The sequence below is a fragment of the Populus alba genome, chromosome 4, assembly GCF_005239225.2.
Source record: "Populus alba chromosome 4, ASM523922v2, whole genome shotgun sequence".
NCBI lineage: Eukaryota > Viridiplantae > Streptophyta > Magnoliopsida > Malpighiales > Salicaceae > Populus > Populus alba.
The window spans coordinates 17,366,485-17,385,460 of record NC_133287.1 but is presented as its reverse complement, the minus strand read 5'-3'; the positions used below and the strand labels follow the sequence as shown (position 1 = coordinate 17,385,460).

The following is an 18,976-nucleotide window of genomic DNA, read 5'->3' as shown; positions in this document are numbered from 1 at the left end:
GTAATACCGGTATGCTGAATGTATCGGAGATAAATAGGAGAAATTATAGATATGAATTTATTTGATACTGGATATTGAAATTTTATTTAATGAATAAAATATTTAAGTATAAGTTCCTCATAGTCCTATCCAGAGTAGGAATAATTAATATATCATCTTATTGTATAGTTATTGTAAATGTTATGTTCAAATCTTTTGATTGTATAATTAGAACTATTAGTGTAGTAATTGAAAACATGTAATGCTAATGTTATATCATCACTCTGGGAATTGTATTTAATTGTAAAAGTTTATATACTATTAATTAATATAGGATTTTGATACATGTACTGTTTATATTATCATTTCGAGGCATGAAATTTAATCTTTATGTACATTATATTGTGTAGAGTTAATATTTTATTTGTATTATGTGTATTGATATTAGGAATAAGTTATATTTCAATTTATGTTTGAAATGTACCATTGAATTGTTAAGATAATAGACAATGATGGTGAATTTACATGAGACATGATCCATGATGGTTGGATCAAAATTGAGAATGGATAATGTGCTAAGAAAGAAGGATGTGAAAAGGTTAATAACTTGGTATATCGATTTATAGGGGAAACTCTGTCAAATTTTTTATTGAGTCAGAATTGATATTTATATGTAATAATAATAATAATTTCCTTGAAATATGTGCAGATTATATATGTAAATATTGAATAATAAAATTATGCAATGATGTTACACATTGGAATAGTAAATTGAAGAAATTGCTCGTAGTTCAAAAAACTTTTAAATTATATATTGGAGGCAAGTTAATCTTTTCATCATGATACAATTGTAATGACTTGAACTTTCAATGTATTTTTTCACCTCTCACAATTGTCATGTACTTGTTAAATGGGGTAATTTTTTTTCCAGAGCCTTATTTGTAATCTTAGACTCATCATCCATCATTTTCATCATCAAGTATTATGATACATGCTTATACATATAAAATTCTAAGGTTGCAACTCTTTCTTAATTTCATACATATAAATTTTGCTTACAAACTTCTGTCTGACATTACAAGATACTGTTCAATATGAAAAGCAATATATTTTGATAACACTATATCAAAATCTAAGTATTTTGAGAGAAGGTGATTGTAAACACATAGGATCATGAAATCAATACTCGTACCATCATAATTACTAATATTTATTAAAATCAAACAATCAAACATTCACATCTTAAATGTATCTATAGGCATATCAATGCCATGATAACTTTTTGATTTAATACATGTTTGTAAGAAGTTGGGTTCCACTCCAAACTCTTCTTCTACATTCCAATAAAACATTTCAAATTAGCACTCAATCCTTTCACCATATTTACTAATTCACATAATCAAATATTTTTATAAGCAAGTTCATGGATATAATATTTTTATTTATCACTTGAATTCATTTACATTATCTCATGTTTTTATTATAACAATTAACGCTTGAACATTTTGTTATTCATTTTCATCAATGAATTTTAATGACCTAGTTTTTCGTTAGCAAGTTTCAATCTCCAACATTTTATTAAATCCAAGGTGAACATTGACTTTAAACTATCTTATACTTGGTATTTGAACATACTCAATCCCCTTAAACATATCAACGACCACTTACACATTCAAAATAACCACTATAAACATCACATATAATCCAAACAAGGAAATCTTCCTCACACCGCACACAAAATAATTCCAACATACCATCAACACGCACACAAAATAATTCCAACATACCATCAACACGTTTAGCATTTAAGACAATGCAAATTAATCAAATTATCATGATTAACTTCTCAAATTTTCTAAAATTCTCTAACCTAACAATTTGGCAAATTTAAACAACATTCATAATTTGTTATAATTTTTTTAACACAACCTCAAACATATTTCTTCCAATTATGGAACAAAATATACATTTCATTTAATCATTTCAACATCAAGGTATTCAAACCTCATTTCTACACTTTCTAAACATATATCACAACATGTCAGGTATTTATTAATACAAGAAATACACTTCATTTACAATTTATAAGGCCTCCACATTATAGTATAAGTATTCAATATCATAAATTAATTCAAACTTAAAATCCACAACTTCCCCCCAAACACACATATTACATGAAATTCACATATCCAACCAAGAATCTTTCTTAAACACATACTCATATCAAATTTATCCCATATCATGTTTCTCACACATACACATTAAATTAACATATAATTTCACAATATTTCACTTGATTTTTCCAAAACACTCCCAAAATAAGTTCATACATCCTAACTCAACTTCACAACCACTCTTGTCATTCTCACCCTTTCATTTCATTCATAAAACATATGATTTTTTTCATAGTCTCCTCAATTCATTTTTTTCAAGTATGTTAATTTCCATACTATAAATACCAAAACACTACACACAATCCAATTTAACAAGTTCTTATACAACTTAAACAAATTTCTAAACTTCCATGAATGTAATTCACACACCCAAACAAAACTCTACTTTACTAACAATATCTTAGACTTTCATATTCCTTCATAAACATTCAATATCAAAATTTAACACGCTTTTATCTTTCTTTTTTTAATTTCTCTACATCACAAATCCAACATAAAAAATCATATATCCTACTAAAACACCACACACACACAACACACCAAATCAAAATTTAACCATCATTTATACCCTATATTACATTCATTCCATGTCAAATTACACAATTCATAACAATCTCCTTTTTTTCCCTAATTAGTTTCAAGAACCCTAAATTTAAGAATACGAGACTTTTCTATTCTTCCACCATTAAACCCATCAAATAAGAAAATACATAAGGAAGAACACCATACTAATAAATTTCAAACTCAATTTAATAAGCTCTTCACCATATCTCCAAGGATTTTGCTTCTCCTCTCTCTGAAACCCAAACTTTCCCTTCATTTTGAACACTTTCCCTCTCTAACTTCTCTCCTCCTAACCCATTTTTCTTTGGTGTTTCTTTATTGGATGAGTCTCCCTAATAAAAAATCACACACATACACTCTCTAACCCATGATTTTAGAAGAATAAGCACCCATCTTCAAGAAAGAGTGAGAAAAAAATATCCAGCTCTCCCTTCTTTAAAGAGCTCTCGGATAGAATAGTAAAGGAAAGAAGGATTTAGCCAAAATTATGATAATGTCATTAATGAGCCCATATGCTATTTGTTTTTGTATTTTTTTTTATTATGGTCGCTCTTGCAAGACCTTCTTAAACTTCGATTATCTTGGAATTATAAAATAAGATAAAATAATATGTCATGAAACTCCTCATAAAATTTTAGTCTAATCCAACAATCAAATTAAGTGTTATGCTTAATCCTGTAAAACTGGACAATAGTTAATTTAACTCCAAAAATATGAATTTGCTTATTATTTTATTTACTTAAATCATCATGATTTTTAAAATAATCCATTGAGGGATCCCATTCATAATCATTGTAAAATTTCCTTCAAAATTTTCACTACTTTCGGTTAAAATTGCACAATTGTACGTGGGGCTTATATTGGCGATCAAACGTTTTTACGTGTAAAAGTTATACATTATTTTATTTAGAATTCCACTCTATTATTATTATTGTTGTTATTATCATCTCAGTTTATAAAATTTTTCCTTTGCATAATTCTTTTATCCTATTAGGGAATTTACACGATTCATCACTGGGCTGGTATTTCGCATATCAATATATTACTTTATCTCATCTGAAATCTAAATCAATTCACCTAGAATTTTCTTCCCAAATTGCAATAATTTCACTCATTGTTAATCATTTTCAATTAAGAGTTACCCTATTTAACACCAATTTACTGATTTTTAGGTTGAGGATTTACAGCAATTGTCTTTAACAATTTGTGCAGGGCTAAGTTAGTAATTTTATTTTCAAAGGAAAATAAAATTACTTATTTATCCCTATAATAAAAAATACAATGCCTTTCAATCAGGGGTGTTATGGTATTTTTATTTTTTTTTAATAGTGAAAGTATTATATTGCCTTAAAGGACAAAATCAATATAACTTTCTCAAAAAAGCTTTTTTTTTTTTTTTTCTTTTTTATCATTTTACATTATTTTTATTGTTATTGTGAAGTTTACTCAGGGATATTATTGTAATTAATTATATAATATGTGTTATTAAAAACCATGCTAACATGTGTTTAGCATGCGTCAATAAGTGGACACCTTTTGCTCCCTTCAAGTTGTGCATGTGGAGTTAACTAATAACCAAATGTGTTTGAATGATCTTAGTGTCCCCTTTGCGATGGGGTGACGCATGTCACAAACACATTTATGGTTTGGTGTCAACATCATTTACTTCTCTCTCTCCTCAAATTTAGTGTAAACTCCTTTGAAATTTCAGACTAACCCTTACAATTATTTTTTCTTTCACATTTGCTCCTTGCCCTTTTAATTTTTATATATATTTTTTTACTTTTGAATGATCTATAAAATAAAAAATGTTTCATTAACTCCTACCATTTTTTAATCTTTAAAATTTGATCTTTATTTTTTTTAATTGTCATTTGTTTTATTTAAGATCTTTTTTAAAATTTTTTACAACTTCACCTTCTTTGAGTTTTTTCTGTCAAATTTGATCCTTATTTTTTTATTATTAGTTTTTTTTTCTCTGATAAGTTTTTTTTTAGATTTATACTAGTTATTTGACATGCGCTTTGCTGCGGGTCGGATAATTTTTTTGAAAAAAAAAAACAAATATGCAAGCTTTTTAAATGTATTTTTTTAAAAGATTCTAATTATAAACAAAAAATTCTAAACATGTTTTTAATTAAATACATCAAGAACCATCCATGCCAATAAATGCAAAAAACAAAGTGTTAATGCGTCTATTCAACTCGCCTCGTTGCATGTTAAATAATTTTTTGAACGCAAAATAATTAATGTGTATGTTTTATAAGCGCTTTTTTTTTTGACATTGAATAAAAAATATAACTGTGAATTAAAAGGTCGATACTTATATATAATAAAATATAATAAATATCACACGTGTTAATAAAAACATGTAAGATCTCAAGCTAATTTTTAACATAGCAGAAGAATGGAACCAATGTTGCAATTACTATAGTGAAACACTATTTCCTTAATCTTTCTATAATAATTTTACAAAAAAAAGTGAGAAAAAAAATAATTTTTTTGTTTATAAAAGAAAAAAGATACGAACAAAAAAAAGGGTATAAATAGGTCAATTGTTGAGTGATAAACATTCAAAGTGTAAAAAATAGAAAATTATATTTTTTTTTCCAAAAAAAAGTGTAAAAAAAGGAGAGGAAAGACTAAAAAAAAATAAAGATAAGAAGAAAAAATGGTGATAAGTAGGCCCAAGTGTAAAATGATAATAATGCCAAGTATAAAGAGAAAAACATATAAGAAAAACTTATTTTCTAAAAAAAAATATATGGAAATTATAATTTTGCCATTGCTACATAAAAAAACAATTGGAAAAAGTTACAATTATGTCATTTCTATAGGAAAACACCATTTCTATTTATGTATTAGTTATGTGACCTGCAACAAAAATTCTTTTGGCAAAAATAAATAAATATACAAGCTTCTAAAATGTTTTTTTTTTTTTTCAAATTCTAATTATAAATCAAAAGGCTCATGCATGCATTTAATTAAATAAATAGAGAACCATATGTGCCAATAAATACAAAAAATATGTACCAATAAATGCAAAATATAAAGTGCTAATGTGTTTATTCAACTTGCCTTGCTGTTGGTCAAATAATTTTTTTATAACGCAAAAGAATAAATGTGTAGATGTTTTTAGCACGTTTTCTGACATTGAGTAAAAAATATAACTGTGAATCAAAAAGTCGATGTTTATATATAAGAAAACACAATAAATATCACATGTGTTAATAAAAACATGTAAATCTCAAACTAGTTTTTAATATAGCAGAAGATTGGAACAATGTTATAATTACTACCCTGAAACACCATTTCCTTAATCTTTGTATAATAAGTTTTTAAAAATAAAATGTAAGGAAAACAATTTACAAAAGAATAAAGATAAGATTAAAAAGAATGATATAAATAGGTTAGGTGTATAGTGATAAATATTCAAAGTGTAAAAAATAAAAATAATATTTTTTATAAAAAATGTAAAGAAAAACCAAAAAATTATTACAAAAAAATAAAGATAAAAATGGTAATAAAGAAGACAAGTGTAAAATGATAAAAATACCAAGAATAAAGAGAAAACAAGTATAAGAAAAACTTGTTTTCATAAAAAAGAAAAAGAAAAAAATTACAATTTTACCACTCTACAGTTTCGTTACAGTAAAAAAAATTTAGAAAAATTTATAATTATATCATTTTTACAGGAAAGCATCATTTTCTTTTAGTATATGTATACTTTTTCATGATTTTATTATTTAAAACTAAATTAGTTGAAAATTAAGTTTTTTAATTAAACCTGGATACAAGATTTTATAAGTTGTAATTTTTTAGAGATTATATCAAGTTTTGAAGGTTCATCCTGTTTTATAGCGGGGTGCCGACCACAAATATAATTAGAGTGTATTTTTACGGTAAAAATATATTTTTAAAAATTTATGAAAAAATATATTTTTTAATATTTTTTTATTATTTTAATATGATAATATCAAAAATAAATTTAAAAAAAATAAAAAAATTATTTTAACATATTTTTAAACTAAAAATATTTTAAACAACAACCCATTAAAAAAAATAAAAACCTATCTAAATAACTATTTAAACAACACGGTGTCCAACGGAAGAAAGGCATCGTGTCGACGACAGCTACAGTTCTTTGCACTTGCTCATTATGGATGTGCTTTGCCCCAAAATCACCTAACAAGTTAAGGCCCATTTAGATTAGGGGTAGATGCGGTATTTTGAAGGTGCCTTCTTTTCCAAACGCAATTTATCTCCTGCGCGAATTCTTCTCTCTCAAATTTGTTATTTACTCTGTGTATACATTTTAGGAAAAAACGACACGAATTTCACCTAAAAACTCAAAACCCTAATTGTTTTTAGGGTTTCTCAATTTTTTTTTCAATCTCTCCCAAATGGAAACCGAAGAAGAAGAGAATTCAATAAACCCTTCAAGAAGTTCTATTGAACTCGAAAACGAATCTAATTTAACAACCACAATAACAACTACTACAACAACAACAACAGACACGGAGTCTGTGGCCGAGTTGAACGAGTCGAATGCGTCTCAACTACGTATTACTGATACCGATTTACTACAACAACAATCACAACCGCCACAATCTCAAACACAAACAACAGTTGTCGATATGAGCGATGCTCAGGATTTTGTTGTAGGCGACTCTGGATCGGTTTCTCCTCAACATTTGGTGATCGAGGGACGCGAAGGCGAGGAGTTCGCGGAGGCTACAGAGGGGAGTGGAGAGATTGAGGCACCGCGAGAGGTTGCTGAGAAAGAAGTGGAAAATAGAGATTTGGCTGCTAAAGAGGAGAGGAATGAGGATGTGAGCGGTTATGCGAATGCTGGAAACAATGAAATGGAGACCGAAACTGAGGGCGTTGCTGGCGTGGCAGCGGAATTAGAGACCGAGACATCGAGTCAGGAAGTAGAGACAATGGAAGAGGAAGTAGCTGAAGTGAAAGAGGAATTGGCAGAAGCTGAGAATACTGAGAATATGGAGAATGCGGATGTAGTGGAAGAGAAAAAAGAGGGTGCGGACGTGGTGGACAAGGTGGAGATGGATAGTGTGGTGAATGAAACTAAAACTGTGAGGGTGAACGAAGAAGAAGAGGAGAGAGTGGAGAATACGGAAATATATGGTGTGGGGGATGAAATGGAGGCGGTGGAGCAGAGGGAAATAACTGACGTTGTGGAGGAAGGGAAAGTGGAGAAGACAGAAGTTGTTGCTGATGTTGCAAGGGAAACGGAGGATGTGGAGCGGGTTGGAATGACTGAGATTGTGGAGGAAGAGAAGGCGGAGAAGATAGAAGTTAATGACGAAAAGCAGTCAGCATTGCAGGTTGAAATGACAGACATTGCAGAGGAAATGGGAGAAGATGAGAAAAATGAAATGACAGACATTGCAGAGGAAATTATGGTGGCAGGGCAATTAGAAACAACTGATGTTGCGGGAGGGACAGAGCAGGCTATTAACGAGGAAGGGGAAGCTATGGAGACAAAAATGATTGACGTGGCAGAGGAAGGTGATAAGGAAGAGGATACAGAAATGGAAATGGCAGAGAAAGGGAATGAAGGAGATGATATGGCAGATGAAGCTGAAGGAGTGGGGGACGGAGTTGAAGAAGTGGGTAGAAGTGGTGGTGGGAAGAGGAAGCGGGGAAAGAATGCTAAAACTCCCTCTAGAGCAACATCGAAGAAAAAGATGGAGGAGGATGTCTGTTTCATTTGTTTTGATGGAGGTGAACTTGTGCTGTGTGATCGCAGGTAAAAATAATGAACTAACTGTTGAAGCATTGCTCCGTGTTTTGTAATTCTAGTTCTATGCTCATTATTGTGTTAGGTGTTATTATTATTGTTTTTTTTAATGGTTTTGATATATAATTGCTTGTACAGGGGTTGCTCTAAGGCTTATCATCCTTCTTGTGTTAATCGAGATGAGGCTTTCTTTCGGGCAAAAGGTCGATGGAATTGTGGTAAGTTGTTTGTCTTTTTTAAAACTTTTCCTTGCTGTTACCAGTCATTTTGCTAGGTTTTATGTGATGGAGCTTATTTGGATTTGGTTATTCATTATTTGTTACTGTGTTGTGTTCAATATTTTTGTTTCTGCTGATCAGGAGTATTATGATGTTGCTTTTGTCTCTTTTCACTTGTGATTTGCTTTCATATATTTTTAGATGACTGCAAGAGGTGAAAGTAAATTTTTTCATTAAAAAAGCAAGAATTTGTGTTTACTTAGTGTGGGCAGTGTTTCTTTTTGCAAAAGATAGTCCAAATTTCCTCACAGCACTTGGAAAGAAGAAAGCCACTTGTAGTGTCTAGTTTAAAGGAAACCAAACGACTCAAACCATAGTTATCATAATCCTGACATTTTTTTTTTCATCTCTCTTTTAATTGAAATTGCTTTCAAGTATTTAAGTTGTTAATTTTTCCTTTCTTTGCAAAAGAGTTTGATGTACACAACTGTAAAGTTTGTCACAGAAGATTTGTGTGAAGGGACAGAAGTTCTTGCCCATCACATTATTTAAGTTTTGCAAACTCACCCGGTTGGGTTGTTGTTCATCATTTGACATGTTACATTTTCTTGAATGTTTAGGGTGTGTGAATTGTTGAAAAACCAAACTAATTGCTGGTATTTGCAATGTTTGGGTTTGATTAGGATGGCAAAGTGTGGTGAGTGGAAAGTGAAAACAAAATCAATGATTCAATTACATGGTCAATAAAATATCTGAGATCTCCAGGACAATTGTTAGCACTAACGCCGATGCGATGATTCCATTGCTCTGTAAACATGTTTCTGTGAAGGACTATATTATACATGTTCTTCAGCTCTGTCCTTTTGGCCTCTTTATACAATTTTGGGTCAGTTTTCAAGTAACCATAGAAGCTAAGAGCAACGTATTCTGTTTTTTACTAGAGAGTATATTCTTTTTAAAATGGTTGAGAGGGAATAGATTTTATCATGCAAAATGGTTTGCATTCCGTCAAATCATTTTATTTATGGAAAATTGTAAGAAAAAAGAACGGTAGTTGATTGTTCACTCATGGCAATCAACATATTTAAGGGCTTGGATATGATTTTTTTTTAAACTATTATTTTTTTCACAGTAGCTTGTTTGTAGCAGAACTAAGGAAAAATATTAGAATTCTACTAGCATGAGAAAAAATTGTTAAGGGTCTTGTCATTCATGTAAAGGAAACTTTAAAAGAAGGGGGGAGTTTGAGGTGAGGATTCAAACCAACTTGTTATACTTATAGGGTATGACAGCTGGAGTATGTTGTATCATTTCGAGCTGCAAGATTCCTGAGTGCATTTTATCAAGGACCCTTTTTCCTGCAAGTACATAGATGCCCTTCGTCTGATTTCTGATTTCTGATCCTTGCTTCTTGAACTTGACAAGTGGTAATTGTTGTATTTAGCAGAACAGCCATGTAAAACACAAGATACTTGACTTCTTTGCAGCTTCTTGTTCAGTGAGATTATCAATTTCAAGAGATGTTGAATGCAATAAGCGTAGTGTTCTGGGGAGAACACCGGGATTTGATATGTGGAGAACACACTTTTAGAGACTCTTATTTCATCTGAAAAGTACTTTCTATGGGAAAGAGAATTTGGAGATCTTGTTTTAGTATCTCAGAATTGCATTCTAGATCATTTCAGTTTGAAAGAATGTGAGGTAGTATTAGAATACAGGGAAACAAAAATTCCCTCTCTGTAAATGGAGTGGTAAATCACTTGCTTTGTTAGCATTAGCTACAATGATGGTTGACTGTTGTATGATGCTTTCATTGCATGGCAGATGTGGTAAGCACATTGAAACGTCTTTTTGTTTCTCTTGCATAAAATTTGTTGATGGCTTTTTCACATATGGCATTACTGGTAATTATTGTCATTTGATATGCAGATGTGAATACTTTTGGGAATCTATGATTTTTCTTACAAGATCTGTTACCATCTATTCATTTGTTTTCATTGAATTCCTGCATATGAATTTATGTTAACTTTGGTCATTTGTTCTATCTAATATGAGTTTTGTTTCTTTGTTGATTTAGGTTGGCATCTATGTAGCAACTGTGTGAAGAATGCCTACTATATGTGCTATACTTGTACCTTTTCCTTGTGCAAGGGATGCATTAAAGATGCTGTCATATTATGTGTAAGAGGTAACAAGGGCTTCTGTGAGACATGCATGAAAACTATCATGTTGATTGAAAGGAATGAGCAAGGAAGCAAGGAAACGGTATGTCCAAACTTATGTTATGTTTTTTTCCCTTTCTTTCTTTCTTTCTTTCTAGTTAGCATCTAGCTATTAGCTCTACAATTTTGGTGTCATTTTGTGTTTGTCTTTGACTGTTTCCCTGATGCTCTCTTTGAATATCAACAGGCATGTAGATTAGCAAATATGCTGGCCATAGAAAATAAGTGCTGAATATGAAATCTTATCATTTGACAGTTGTACCTATAATGGTTAGTGCATATACAAAAAAAATAAAGATTTAAAAGCATCACTATTTTATTCCTGCATTATCTTTGTTCTGACTTTTTAAGCTCTCTCCTCTCATTTTCTTTTGGAGAGATTTAGGAAAAAGTTTTTTTTTTTTTTTTTAAATGTTCTTAATCTCACTTATTATAATTTGGAGGCGGATTTTTCCTTCTACATATCTTGCAGATGCATGTTATTATCTAATCATGCTTTTGCTTTATAGGGCATTGTTCCCCATTTTTTAGGGGAGCATCCCTGTTCAGCACACACATAATTGTATAGATGTTGCTGCAATCAGTTTTCTCTTCTGCCAATTGAGGAACTAATGCATCCTTTCCAGCCTCAACTAACTGTAAACAAGCTTTATTTCATCCTGAAATTGGTGGTTCACCAATGTTTTTACCTTGCCTTACATTTTTAATGAGAGGGGAGAGATCAGCAATGTACCACTTTCGTATTCAGTTAGAAGGTAGAGTTTTTTTTTTTTTTTTTTTGCCTTATAAAAGTACAAACAAATCTTTCATTATCTTAGGGTAAATGAGATTTTGAATTCAATCCTTTCCTCCTTAAAACCCAATTTGGTGTTTTGGATTTTTTTAATAGGAGGGAATTGGGGGTTATAGGAACTCTCACAACTCCAATACAGAGTCTCTTCAAGAATGGATCGCTTAGGGAATTCCAACAATCTGCTATTCCTTAAGCGGTTCTAAAAGCAGCTTGTCCATGGTCCAGAGGTGGGTCTGGACTGCCTTTCCTTTAAGAAGGTGCCTTTTGTTTTTAGCAGAAAGAGGGAATATTTGATGGAATTACAGGAGATCCTTTTGAGTAGCCTGTTATTGTAGGAAAGCCTTATATCTTGAAATTAATCCATCAAATTGCCTTTTTTCCTTAGTAGCTAGCACTTAGCACTTTGCCTTTGAAATTTCATTTGCTGCATTTCTTTCCGTCCCCCCTTAACTGCTCCTATCCAAACTTAGTGTTAGTTTTCCATCAATAATTCTTGTTTTCTCTTACTTGGTTGTTGAAGTGTTTTCTTATGTTTTTTATATATTCCTTTTAAGCTTTTCTGTGTTCCTATAACTTTGTATTTTTGTAGGTTCAAGTAGATTTTGATGACAAAAGCAGCTGGGAGTATCTCTTCAAGGATTATTGGAATGATTTAAAAGAGAGGCTCTCTCTAACACCGGAAGAACTTGCTCAGGCTAAAAATCCATGGAAAGGTTCTGATTCACATACTGGAAAGCAGGAATTGGCTGATGAGCTTTATGATGTGCATAATGATGGAGGATCAGGATCAGACAGTTCTGCTGATGCAGAAGTCACCACCTCTAGAAGAAGGAAGCCTAAAAAACGGTTGAGGTCTCGTGCAAAGGAGAAGGATTCACCAGGCTCAGTATCATGGGCTGAAGGGGAATCTGAAGATGAAAGTGTTGAGTGGGCATCAAAGGAACTTTTGGAGTTTGTTATGCACATGAAGAATGGCGATAAATCTGCTTGTTCTCAATTTGATGTACAGGCTTTGCTGCTTGATTACATAAAAAGGAACAAACTTCGTGATCCTCGTCGCAAAAGTCAAATAATTTGTGATTCCAGGCTTGAGAATTTGTTTGGGAAACCACGCGTGGGGCATTTTGAAATGTTAAAGCTTCTTGAATCTCATTTTCTTTTGAAAGATGATTCTCAGGCAGATGATCTTCAAGGGAGTGTTGTTGACACTGAATCTAGTCAGTTGGAGGCTGATGGGAACTCTGATGCTCTTATGAAGGCAAGTAAGGATAAGCGACGAAAATCACGTAAAAAGGGTGAGGGGAGAGGACTGCAATCTAATATTGACGACTATGCAGCCATTAATATGCACAATATCAATTTGATTTATTTGCGACGTAGTCTTCTGGAAGATCTAATTGAAGATACTGAAGCTTTTCATGATAAAGCTGTCGGATCTTTTGTGAGAATAAGAATATCCGGCAATGCTCAAAAGCAAGATTTATATCGGTTGGTCCAAGTTATAGGTGAATTTATAGATAACTATCCGCGTTCTGCATGAATTTTGACCTGGGCCTGAAGAAATTGTTAAAGATTTTAAAATCTTTATACGATGTGTGCAGGTACAAGCAAAGCTGCCGAGCCTTACAGAGTTGGCAAAAAGATGACTAGCTTTATGCTGGAAATATTAAATTTAAACAAGACAGAGCTTGTATCAATTGATATAATCTCAAATCAAGAATTCACAGAGGTGAGTAGTGTTCACACTTTTATTTCAGGTTATTTTTGCCCTTTTCTGTTAATATGGTTTCACTGCAAGGTGAATCTTCTGCAATCCCAGTTTGGAGTGAAAAAATGATATGTGAATATGAGAGGAATTTTTTCTTTCAACACCTGCCAATGACAATTGAAGTCATAAACATGTTATAACTGCCGAAGTCATTTTTTATGCTTGATGTTTGTTTTTTAATCTGCAATGTTTGCTTTGAGCGGCTTTTTAATGAAATTTTCCTGTTTACATATCAGCAGTGATGCTTTTTTGTATATGAATATCTCCTCATTAAACTAGATCTTCTTATATTTTTCAGGATGAGTGCAAGCGTCTGCGCCAGAGCATAAAATGTGGACTTATCAATCGGTTGACTGTGGTAATGTACCTTTCTTTTTATTCATCTTTTTAGGTTACTGGATTCTGTCCTAAAAGGCTATTTGTTGCTTGTAGGGCGACATTCAGGAAAAGGCCATTGCAATCCAGGCAGTCAGAGTTCAGGATGTGAGTTTTCTTGATGTGATCTATTGTTGCCATACTTCACTTTTTCACTATTGATCTTCCTTGACAAATTTGGAATATGGTCAATTTCCATCATGAGTAATGTTGAACCAAAATGTAATGCTGACAGCACAAAAAAAAATGATTGACAACCAAAAAATGGATGGAGCTAAGCTTCAAAGAAATGAATGATTAATTTGTTGACATGTTCTGCCTTTATATGATAAATAAATTCCTTTCTAGTTGAAAGAGAGCTAAGTTGACCGAGACTATACGGGTCCAAACTTGACAGTAAAGGTAAATAATATCTGCTTAGCAAAAAATCGACAGAACATTTTCTTCTTTTTTTAAAAAAAACCCTGTAAGATGTGCATTTTTTGGCATCATGAAGCATCCTGTTTAAGGCTTGGAGGAATCAACAGGTATAATAAATCAACTTGTATAGCATGTAATTTTCACCTCATTTGGCTTGCATCCCAACTTAGAGTCAACTGGCTAGGAGCAATAGAAGAAGTTTTCTGTGGACAGGGGCCTCTCTCATCACAATCTTTTGATATGTTAACTACGAATAAGTGTGCCAGCCATATCAGTGATTGACCCCCCCTATAAAATGCTACCTTAAAGTACTAAGTTACTTGGTATTGAATGTCTCCTAATCTCCGAGTCTGTTTTTCAAGCAAACTAGTAGACCTGGATTCTTTGATAGTATCTGTTTCCTTCTAAAATATGGAATCTCCCTAGGTGCTATATGATTTAAAACTTCTCGAATTCATTTTGTTCCAGATGTCCAGATGGAAATGGCAAAGAAGATTATATAAATGAACTCAATTAGATGGGTGTTTGTGGTAATGCAAAATATTTTTGCCCACATGACAATCTATAACTTTTGCCTGTATATCCTGTTTTCCCCAAATGAACAGTGTTTTATCAGAGCAACTTTATTTTTTGAGGATCATTTGCTCAACCCTTATAGTAGATGTTTGAGATCTTTTTCTGTGAATTTACCTCTGATGTAGACTCAATTGTTTTGCTAAGCATCTTGAATATGTTTCTTTTACCCCATCATAACCGTGGCTTTTGCTCTTTTCATTTGTTATGCTGTGGGTATGTGATAATTATGCAATGAAGTTTGTTTTCTATGGCGGTTAATGATCTTACTTCTGATGCAGTCCTTGGAGTCAGAGATTACACGTCTCAGTCATCTCCGTGATCGAGCTAGTGATATGGGACACAGAAAGGAATATCCTTTGCTTGTGAAATTTTATTGGCAATTTTATCATTTTTACATTTTTCTGTTTTTTGCAGTCATTAACATTTTATGTCCTGTTTTACATTCTGAACATATAATGGAAGTTGTGAGTGTTCTCTGACTTCTGCAGCCTCATTCTGGATGCCTCAATAGCTGTTGAGTGGGTGATCTAATTCCATTTGTGATTCAGCTTAATAATCCTTAAGTCTTGCAAGCTGGTTGAGATAAACGTGCTGCATGATATAAACTCTTAAATCCAAACTGAAAATGGATAGTTTACACGATTTGATAATCTTCTCTATTTTAAATGTCACGATACTTAACCCGCGGGCTGCTATTCATTATATTTTTCTCTTTGGTTGGGTTGGGGGATTAAAATGTTTCTCACTTAAAATAAACAATATGTAAATGGACATCATGCTCAACCCTTTTCACCTTGCCACTCCCCTTTCTTTCAAGGAAGAACCTGGTGATTATGTAAACAACAATTGCCATCTGCTGGATTTGGCCCTTTTCTCTTTTCAGTATATTTCTTGAAGAAAGGAGATTGTGTGAGCTCTATACATATGATAGTGACTAGTAGGTTTGTTAAGAACTTCTATACGTGGTTGTTTTGTTGACAAAACCTGTAACGGTTTTGAATATTGCTCTAGATGCAGAACACGTTATTAGTCCCTTTATCCACATCCTTGTGAAAAATATGCATTCATTTGCATGGAGCAAGCAAGCATTTAAGATGTACTTATAATTATATACAAATTGCTATTGATGATCTGATATGAAGTTTAAATATTGTTTTGTGGTAGCTTATCCAGTTAAATAGCTCCTCTCTAAAGCAGGCTAGAATGTCCTATTTCAATCTAGGATTTGATATAAGCATCCTCATCCATGGAAAAGAAGAGAAATCTGATCAAGTTGAAGACCAGAACACCTTTCTTTATTCTATTATATCATGATCATTGGATTTTTTCTATAGAAAATGGTTGCATTCCTTTGGATAGTGAAGTAGTCCTTGACTTCTGTTCACGCTTAGAGAATGCGTAGAGAAGCTGCAGCTTCTAAAAACACCTGAGGAGCGGCAGCGTAGATTGGAAGAAATTCCAGAAATACACGCAGACCCAAATATGGATCCAAGTCATGAATCTGATGAAGATGAAGGCGAGACAGAAGATAAGAGACAAGGTCCTTTCTCTTTTTCTTGTGCATTTCAAACCTAATCTTCCAACTTATACTGACTATATTTACATCTTTTATTATTTCTTATTTATGAAATACATTTTGGTGTTGCAGAGAACTCTCTCAGACCTAGAGGTAGTGGCTTTAGCAGGAAAGGGAGGGAGCCAATTTCCCCCCGAAAAGGAGGTTTTACGTCAAATGATACCTGGGGTGGATCAAAAAGTTATTCAAGCACTAATCGGGAGCTAAGCAGAAACTTGTCTGATAAAGGTTTCTCAAGCAAAGGGGATGACATTGGAGGTGGTGAGTCTGTGAATGAGAATTTCTGGGGTCAAGGAAGAGAAAAACAAACACAGCAGTCCCAGAGTACTAATTCTACGGTAATATCAGAATCTGTTCCTGGGATTGCCCTAGAGATTTCACCTTCAACTCCATCTACAGTGGTCACACAATCTGCTGCCAAAGTGAATGAAGCAGAAAAAATATGGTACTATCAGGATCCATCTGGAAAAATTCAAGGACCATTTTCGATGGTGCAGCTGCGGAAATGGAGTAATACTGGATATTTTCCTGTTGATTTGAGGATATGGAGAAATACTGGGACGAAAGATGACTCCATACTTTTGACTGAAGCACTGTCTGGAAATTTCCAGAGAGACCCTCCAGCAGTGGACAATAGTTTCCTAAAGACTCAATTGGTTCAGAGTCCGCATCTACCATCATCATTTACAGGGAATATAGCCCAAGCTGCTCCGGTTCCAGTTGAGGTCCCCAAGTACTCTACGGATAGGTGGGATTCTGGGACAAACCTCCCTTCTCCAACTCCAGGCCAAACAACCCCAAGTTTGACAAAGGGGAAAGTGTTTGAAAGCCAATGGTCACCAACTCCTGCTCAACCAGTGGGTTCTGCCTTGGGAGCCAATCAATCCTCAGTAGGCAATGTAGAACTGCAAGGTGCTACTGTTATCTCAGGGACTCCATCAAAAATGTCTCATGGAGTGAGCCCATTGCCCAAGTTAGAACCAGGCATGCTTTCAATATCTTCAAATGGTTCTCAAATGCATTCTCAATCAACGTTGCCAGTTGAATCACCCAAGGTACAGGTCAATTCCCATATGCATTCAGTACTTGATCCCAGTGGAACTTCAGTTAACGCAACTGTTGATATGAGAAGTCTCCAGAACCTAGTTCAGCCAGGGACTAGTGGCAACTCCCTTGTTGGGACACATGGATGGGGGGCAGGTTCAATTCCAAGGCCAGAAATGTATGCCTCACATGCAATAACTGGGGCTGGATCTCAAGCATGGGGAAGTACCCAATTGCAGAAGCCAGAGGCAAATAATCTGGTTTCGATGCCCTCACAGCCCAGTGCATATAGTAACTGGGGCAATGCACAAACCTCTGTCCGGAACCCCTCTTCATCCTTGACCACAGGAAATCCAAGTGGGGTTTCCCCTGTGCCAAGCACGGGCACCAATCCTTGGAGAGCTCCTGTTCCAGGACCATCAAACATTCAACCTTCTGTTCCATCCAGCGGACCATGGGGCATGGGTATTACAGACAACCAAGGTGCTACTCCAAGGCAAGGGCCAGAAAACCAAAATACCAGTTGGGGACCAATTCCAGGAAATCAAAACATGGGCTGGGGAGTATCCTTACCTCCAAATTCAAATCAGGGGTGGGCTGTGCCTGGTCAGGTCCCATCAGCTGGAAATGTGAACCCTGGTTGGGGAGCTCCTGTCCAGGGACAAGCACCTGGAAATGCAAATCCTGCTTGGGGTGGTGCTCCTGTTCAGGGGCAAGCACCTGGAAATGCATTTTCAGGTTGGGGACCATCTGGTCAGGGGCCAGCACCAACAAATGCAAACACTGGTTGGGTACCACCCAGTCAAGGGCCGCCACCACCTCCTCCGAATGCAAATACAAATTGGCCAGTCCCTACTGGGAATGCAGGTACATGGGGAAGTGATGCAAATCAAAATGGAGATAGAGATAGGTTTTCGAGCCAAAGGGATAGAGGTTCTCATGGTGGAGATTCTGGTTATGGTGGAGGCAAGCAATGGAATAGGCAGTCATCATTTAACAGAAGCAGAGACTCCCCCAGGCCTCCATTTAAAGGGCAGAGAATCTGCAAATATCATGAACATGGGCATTGCAAAAAAGGAGCTTCATGTGATTATATGCATAATTAAGAGCTTTAGGAATTTTGAGGCAGCATAGATTAGTTAATCCCTGTACAGTTATGTTCTTTGATAGAAGTTTGATGTTATAATAATCATCCATTGATGCTTTATACTTCTAAAAACCTCTTGCATCAGCTCGTTCATTTCCCATCTTGGATTTTCGTCTGAGTAGATGCTCGGCTATTCCACCTTTATGTCAACGGTTTATTTGAATAGTCGAGGCAGCTGCTTGGGATCAATTGTCCCGTTTCCATCGAAGGCTAGTAGGACACTTCTGATTTGATGCGTTTAGGTTGCTGATCGAGTGATGGATAAGAGTTATAATTTATGTTTACAGCCTTTGTTTAAGTTATGGTTGACGATGAAATGCCTTGAGATTATTACCTGATTTTTTATTTCTTCTCTC

The 18,976-nt window shown here is 33.9% G+C and overlaps 1 protein-coding gene across 1 annotated transcript; it reads left to right on the top strand.

Annotated features, from left to right (window-relative positions):
• Window positions 1–6,996: 6,996 nt before the first annotated feature.
• On the top strand, window positions 6,997–18,972 carry LOC118039698 (zinc finger CCCH domain-containing protein 19). Its single transcript, XM_035046461.2, has 10 exons — window positions 6,997–8,490; window positions 8,620–8,699; window positions 10,777–10,964; window positions 12,304–13,219; window positions 13,316–13,443; window positions 13,781–13,840; window positions 13,915–13,965; window positions 15,132–15,202; window positions 16,239–16,393; window positions 16,502–18,972. The coding sequence occupies exons 1-10, from the start codon at window positions 7,121–7,123 to the stop codon at window positions 18,577–18,579; spliced, it is 5,097 nt and encodes a 1,698-aa protein (XP_034902352.1). The 5' UTR covers window positions 6,997–7,120; the 3' UTR covers window positions 18,580–18,972.
• The last annotated feature ends 4 nt before the right edge of the window (window positions 18,973–18,976 follow it).